Below are 7694 nucleotides of genomic sequence, written 5' to 3'. Positions count from 1 at the left end.
AAGAGTGAACATCAACATTTTAGGTATCAGTGAACTAAAAATGACTGGAATGGGCAAATTTAATTCAGATCATCATTATATCTACTACTGTGGGCAAAAATCCCTCAGAAGAAGTGGAGTAGCCCTCATAGTCAACAAAAGAGTGCAAAATGCAGTACTTGGGTGCAGTCTCAAAAAAAAAAAAAAAAAAAAAAACCAGAATGAACTCAGCTCATCTCCAGGGCAAACCACTCAATATCACAGTAACCCAAGTCTATGCCCCAACCACTAATGCCAAAAAAGCTGAAGTTGAACAGTTCTATGAAGAACTACAACTGACCTTCTAGAACTAACACCAAAAAAAAGATGTCTTTTTCAGCATAGGGGACTGGAATGCAAAAGTACGGAGTCAAGACATATCTGGAGTAACAGGCAAGTTTGGCCTTCAAGTACAAAATGAAGCAGGGCAAAGTCTAACAGAGTTTTGCCAAGAGAATGCACTGGTCATAGCAAACACCCTCTTCCAACAATGTAAAAGATGACTCTACACATGAATATCACCAGATGGTCAATACCAAGATCAGATTGATTATATTCTTTTCAGCCAAAGATGGAGAAGCTCTATACCATCAGCAAAAATAAGACCAGGAGCCAACTGTGGCTCAGACCATGAACTCCTTATTGCCAAATTCAGACTTAAATTGAAGACAGTAGGGAAAACCACTAGAATATTCAAGTATGACCTAAGTCAAATCCCTTACAATTACACAATGGAGGTGACAAATAGATTCAAGGGATTAGATCTGATAGACAAAGTCCCTGAAGAACTATGGCCAGATATTCATAACACTGTATAGGAGGCACTGATCAAGACCATCCCCAAGAAAAAGAAATGCAACAAGGCAAAAAATGGTAGTCTGAGGAGGCCTTACAAATAGCTGAGAAAACAGAAGTGAAAGCCAAAAGAGAAAAGGAAAGATATATCCATCTGTATATCAAGTTCAAAAGAATAGCAAGGGTAGATTAGAAACCCTTCTTAACTGACCAATGCAAAGAAATAGAGGAAAACAATAGAATGGAAAAGACTAGAGATCTCTTCAAGAAAATTAGAGATACCAAAAATGGACACAATTAAGGACAGAAATGGTATGGACCTAACAGGAGCAAAAGATATTAAGAAGAGGTGGCAAGATGTATACCTGTGGCAGATTCATTTTGATATATGCCAAAACCAATACAATATTGTAAAGTTAAAAAATAAAATAAAATTAAATTAAAAAAAAAAAAAGATTTAATGACCCCGATAACCAGAGCCAGACATCCTGGACTGTGAAGTCAAATGGGCCTTAGGAAGCATCACAATGAACAAAGCTACTGGAGGTGATGGAATTCCAGCTGAACTATTTTGAATCCTAAAAGATGGTGCTGTGAAAGTGCTGCACTCAATATGCCAGCAAATTTGGAAAACTCAGCAGTGGCCACAGGACTGGTAAAGGTCAGTTTTCATTCCAATCCCAAAGAAAGGCAATGCCAAAGAATGTTCAAACTACTGCACAATGACACTCATCTCACATGCTAGCAAACTAATGCTTAAAATTCTCTAAGCTAGGCTTCAACAGTACATGAACTGAGAGCTGCTAGAAGTTCAAGTAGATTTAGAAAAGACAGAAGAAACAGAGATCAAATTGCCAACATCCGTTGCATCATAGATAAAAAGATGGGAATTCCAGAAAAGCATCTACTTCTGCTTCATTGACTATGCTAAAGCCTTTGACTGTGTGGATCAAAACAAACTGTGGAAAATTCTTAAAGAGATGGGAGTACCAGACCATCTTACTTGCTCCTAAGAAATCTATATGCAGGTCAAGAAGCAATAGTTAGAACCAGACATGGAACAGCAGACTGGTTCCAAATCGGGAAAGGAGTACATCAAGGCTGTGTATTGTCACCCCGCTTATTTAACTTATATGCAGAGTACATCATGCAAAATGCTGGCTTGGATGAAGCACAAGCTAGAATCAAGATTGTGGTGAGAAATATCAATAACCTCAGATATGCAGATGACACCACCCTTATGGCAGAAAGTGAAGAGGAACTAAAGAGCCTCTTGATGAAAGTGAAAGAGGAGAGTGAAAAAGCTGGCTTAAAATTCAACATTCAGAAAACCAAGATCATGGCATCCAGTCCCATCACTTCATGGGAAATAGATGGGGAAACAATGGAAACATGAGAGACTTTATTTTCTTGGACTCCAAAATCACTGCAGATGGTGACTGCAGCCATGAAATTAAAAGACGCTTGCTCCTTGGAAGAAAAGCTATGACAAACCTACATAGTATATTAAAAAGCAGACCAGGACTGCAGCCAGACATGGGGCTAGAGGACAAGCAAAGGATGCTGACCGGGTCTGGAGATCCCGAGGAGGAGGAATTAGTGGATCCCCTGACAACCATGAGAGAGCAATGTGAGCAGCTGAAGAAATGTGTAAAGGCTCGGGAGTGGCTAGAGCTCTGTGATGAGCATGTATCCTCCAGGTCACAGGCAGAGGAGGACTGCACAGAGGAGCTTTTTGACTTCTTGCATGCAAGGGACCATTGTGAGGCCCACAAACTGTTTAACAGATTGAAATATGTGTGCAGATTTATTCACCTAAGCCTTCATCACCTGAGCATTGGCATATTTCCTCATGGTTTTGAACATGCCATTTATTTGTGTAACTAAGTTCATGTGAATCTCAAGGATTTTAGCTTAGGCAAGTAATTTCTGTGTAATTATCACTGATTTCCTCTTAATAAAGTCCAGATCAGCAAAAAATAAAATAAAACAAAAAGCAGAGACATTGCTTTACGAACAAAGGTGTGTTTAGTCAAAGCCATGGTTTTACCAGTAGTCATGTATGGATGTGAGAGTTGGACCATAAAGAAAGCTGCATGATGAAGAATTGATGCTTTTGAACTGTGGTGTTGGAGAAGACTCTTGAGAGTCCCTTGGACTGCAAGGAGATCAAACCAGTCCCTCCTAAGGAAATCAGTCCTGAATATTCATTGGAAGGACTGATGTTGAAGCTGAAGCTCCAATACTTTGGCTACATGATGCAAAGCACTGACTCATTGGAAAAGACCCTGATGGTGGGAAAGATTGAAAGCAGGAGGAGAAGGGATAACAGTGGATGAGATGATTGAAAGGCATCACCAACTCGATGACGTAAGTTTGAGCAAGCTCCAGGAGATGGTGAAGGACAGAGAAGCCTAGCATGCTACAATCCATGGTGTCGCAAAAGTTGGACATAATTGAGTGTCTGAACTGAACTGATAATGTATGCACGCACAGAGCTGGCTCTTCTATTACCACATTTAAGAATATTTTGTTTACTTCTCATTCCCTGGTGCAGATCAGATTTTGAATTTGCTCTGTACATGACTTTGAGCAAATAACCTAATCTTTCTGTTTCAGTTTTCTCATCTCTACAATGAAGACCAGAGTACCTTACCTGACAGTGTTACTGTAGAATTAAATGTGCGAATAAATGTAAAGTTTATTTTAGTTTTTTCCTCTAAGTTTCCTCTGCCTGAACCATCCATTCTCTGTTACCCACTTCCCCAAGGTTCAACCATCTTTGATGAAAAGTTTAAAATTGCTTTTTCTGTGCCTTCTTCATGTAGAGGAAATCACTCCATCTGCTTAGCTTTTTCTACTCTTGAGAGTCCCTTGGACTGCAAGGAGATCCAACCAGTCCATTCTGAAGGAGATCAGCCCTGGGATTTCTTTGGAAGGAATGATGCTAAAGCTGAAACTCCAGTACTTTGGCCACCTCATGCGAAGAGTTGACTCGCTGGGAAAGACTCTGATGTTGGGAGGGCAGGAGGAGAAGGGGACGACAGAGGATGAGATGGCTGGATGGCATCACTGACTCAATGGACGTGAGTCTGTCTCAGTGAACTCTGGGAGTTGGTGATGGACAGGGAGGCCTGGCGTGCTGCGATTCATGGAGTCACAACGAGTCGGACACGACTGAGTGACTGGTCTGATCTGAGGAATTATTATCTAGACTTTAAAGATGAAAAAACTGAGGCTTAAGATAGATAAGTGATTTTTCTCATAACCACACAGTACCAAATAGATAATGAAAGTAAGATTCAAATACGACTATTTCTGATACTCCCCATCACCTACCTTACACTTTAGAGTTATCCACAAAAAGCTTCCCTTTTTGTTAAAAGAAGCCTTTCATAGCTTGAGAATCAGATTTCCGTTCTGTCACTGGGCCAAGTGTTCTAATTTTGTTTTAGGAGAGTCAGGCAGGGGTTGAACAGTGAGAACTCTGTTTCTTCATCTATAAAATGAATATAATGGAGCCATTTTTCTTTGAAGTCTTTCTGTCCTAATATCCTAGGATATTTTCATACACCTGGATACAGACATGGAGATTACTTGAGATTTGCTTGACCTTTGGGGTCACCAACTTTACTTTGTTATTCCGTAGTTCTCTTCTCTTATTCTCCATTTTAAATAATATGTTTAACAGGAATATCACCTCCAGGGAGTTGAAGAAACACTTCCAGAGAGCCAGGTTCCTGTCAATGTTATTGTTGTTAGTTGTTCAGACATGTCTGACTCTTTGCGACCCCATGGACTGCACCATGTCAGGCTTCCCTGTCCTTCACCATCTCCAGGAGCTTGTTCAAGCTCACGTCCATTGCGTCAGTGATGCCATCCACCATGTCATGCTCTGTCATCCCCTCCTCCTCCTGCCTTCAGTCTTTCCCAACATCAGAGTCTTTTCTAATGAGTCAGTTCTTCGCATCACGTGGCCAAAATATTGGAGCTTCAGCATCAGTCCTTCCAATGAATATTCAGGACTGATTTCCTTTAGGTTTGACTGATTTGATCTCCTGCAGTTCAAGGAATTCTCAAGATTTTCTCCAACACCACAGTTCAGAAACATCAATTCTTCAACACTCAGCCTTCTTTATGGTCCAACTCACATCCATACGTGACTACTGGAAAAACCATAGCTTTGATTATACAGACCTTTGCTGGCAAAGTAATGTCTCTGCTTTTTAATATGCTGTCTGGGTTTGTCTGGCTGCAGTCACCATCTGCAGTGATTTTGGAACCCAAGAAATTAAAGTCTGTCATTGTTTCCATTGTTTCCCCATCTATTTACCATGAAGTGATGGGACCGTATGGGACCTTATCAGTAGTCTCATCTAATTCCATTAGAATCACTTCTATCTCCTGCTGTTCTGATATTTACAAGCCTCCCCCCCCCCCCCCCATTCTCATAACAGATTCAGCCTTAGGTCATTCCAAGACCACTTCACACCCTGCTGGTGTTTATCTGGATCAAAGGATCAGTTCATAGACTGTCTTTATTCCTCCAAGTGAATTCAAACACCAGCCCTCATGATCAGATAACAGGCAATCTGTATCTTGTCACTCTCTATTCCTGCAGTCTCAATCAAGCTCCCCTCTCAGGACTCAGTGATAATATTAATTACCATCTCTAATTTAAAAGAGGTTCCTGCCTGAAGGTCTCTGTGGAAAAAAAAGTGTTTGTTTCTTTTTTTTTTTTAAACAGAAGAACCCTTCTTGATAGAGTCACAGAGCAAAAGAGAAGCTAGGTACAAGTGGGATACACAGGAATTAGGAACACAAATGCTGCCCTGCACTGGAGGGGAACTAATCTACAAACCCAACGTTTTCTGAAATATCCTCTCAGACCATTCCAACCACAAATAACTTTCTTGTCCTCTAAACATTTAAAATACGTCTGCTACTGCCACTCATCTTGCCCTTCTTTATCTTCTTAAATTATATTATATTGGAGGAAAGAAACATTTGATTCAAATCACTGCTCTGCTCTTTTTAAATTATATGGCTTTCTAACATTCACTCAATCTCTCTGAATTTGAATCTTCATTATTTCTTGTGTTTAAAATGCAGATAACAAAAATTCAAAATTCTTGGGTTGTTGTGAACATAATGTTACTGCTGCTGCTGCTGCTGCTAAGTCGCTTCAGTCGTGTCCGACTGTGTGCGACTTCATAGATGGCAGCCCACCAGGCTCCCCGATCCCTGGGATTCTCCAGGCAAGAACACTGGAGTCGGTTGCCATTTCCTTCTCCAATGCATGAAAGTGAAAGTGAAGTCTCTCAGTTGTGTCCGACCCTCAGCGACCCCATGGACTGCAGCATTCCAGGCTCCTCCGTCCATGGGATTTTCCAGGCAAGAGTACTAGAGTGGGGTGCCATTGCCTTCTCCGGAACATAATGTTAAACTATTGCTTATTTTGTCATATACTTTAAACCTTCAGAGAGGTCACTGACTATATAATGTATTGTTATTCCTTAGAGTTCAAGTGCAATGCCTTTTTGAAAGAATAAGTTAACTAAACATAGCTGTTGCTCAAAAGAATTTCTAGTGTTCTTATTTGAATCTAGGCTAGTTGGTGCATTGAAAACCGACCTACAATTCAGCCTTGTTTGTAGCCTGGAGCAAGTCTAAGTAGAATGCAAGAGAATTGAGAATTATTTCCTCTCTATTTTCTTTTTTATCAATTTATACTCCTGTTTGGTGCTTTCTCTTCCAGCTTGTTCATTTCTACCTACTCTTTCCAGGGAAGCCCACTGAGATGTCACCCTGCCCTCAACCTCCTGTACCTTTCTACCTATCAAATCAGAAAATATCTATATGGAAAAACAGAAAGCATGTTAGGAAGTGGAAGGTGCAAAAATACTTCCCATAAAAGGGTTAATAGACAGTAGTTTTAAAAAAAAAAAAAGTGTTATCTTTAGAAGCAAAAAAACAGATTACTAAAGTCTTTGCACCAAAGGGTAATCAGCTATCTTTACTTTCACATAGATTAGCTCATTTAATTCTCATAAAAATCTATGAGAAGCTTCTAGGTCCATAGGATAATGGCAGCTGCCTAAATTAGAATCTCTCCACACAGCCTTGAAAAACAAAGATACAGATGAACAAGGGGTGAAAATAAAATCACCCATATCTTGCAAGCAATATAACATAAAAACAAAGAACTTTGCAAACTTTAATTTACAACTAATTGAGAAAATAACTGGGGAAAGCAGAGCAGAAAGGAGAATGAGACAGAGTGGGTTCAGAGAATATCATTTAAAGCTGACAGGCAGAGTAGTCAAAACTAAGGAAAGAAGAGACTCTGGACATTGGTATGAGGTAACAGTGTGGTCATGTTACAAGCCTTCCTAAATAACAAAAGAAACATAAAACACAAGGTAAAAACAGAAAGAGAAAAAAGATATCTCTTTTTTTTTTTTTAATAAAGTGACCGTTGAAAGTCACTGTACAGTGAAACTATATGAAGAATACAATAAAATCATTGATAAAGCTGAAATGAAATATGTTATAATCAGTAAATGTAAATGCATTTAACTAAGGTATTAAAAGAAAACATTTTAAAATTGGCTCACAAAGCAAAACCAACTGTTTGCAGTATACATAAGCTAAAACTAAAACAAGACAGTGGAGAAAGCTGAAAAATAAAGAATTGAACAAAGGTAAATGCAAGAAAAATAGAAGCAGGATTGTGATTGTGTATCTGATAAGGTAGAATTCAGGAAAAACACATAAGACAAAGAAGAAAACTTTTTAGAGGCAAAGGCCACAGTTCACAGAAAAGGTAAGACAGAAACTATCTGCGTATCAGCCACCTTCCTAACGCAGAAACCTCAGGA

General features: G+C 39.5%; 1 protein-coding gene across 1 annotated transcript; it reads left to right on the top strand.

Moving 5' to 3' along the window:
- Positions 1–2349: 2349 nt before the first annotated feature.
- Positions 2350–3775, top strand: LOC129655910 (cytochrome b-c1 complex subunit 6, mitochondrial-like). Its single transcript, XM_055586703.1, has one exon. The coding sequence runs from the start codon at positions 2350–2352 to the stop codon at positions 2698–2700; it is 351 nt and encodes a 116-aa protein (XP_055442678.1). The 3' UTR covers positions 2701–3775.
- The last annotated feature ends 3919 nt before the right edge of the window (positions 3776–7694 follow it).

Source organism: Bubalus kerabau, chromosome 6, assembly GCF_029407905.1.
Source record: "Bubalus kerabau isolate K-KA32 ecotype Philippines breed swamp buffalo chromosome 6, PCC_UOA_SB_1v2, whole genome shotgun sequence".
NCBI lineage: Eukaryota > Metazoa > Chordata > Mammalia > Artiodactyla > Bovidae > Bubalus > Bubalus kerabau.
This window is presented reverse-complemented; position numbering and strand designations above follow the sequence as displayed.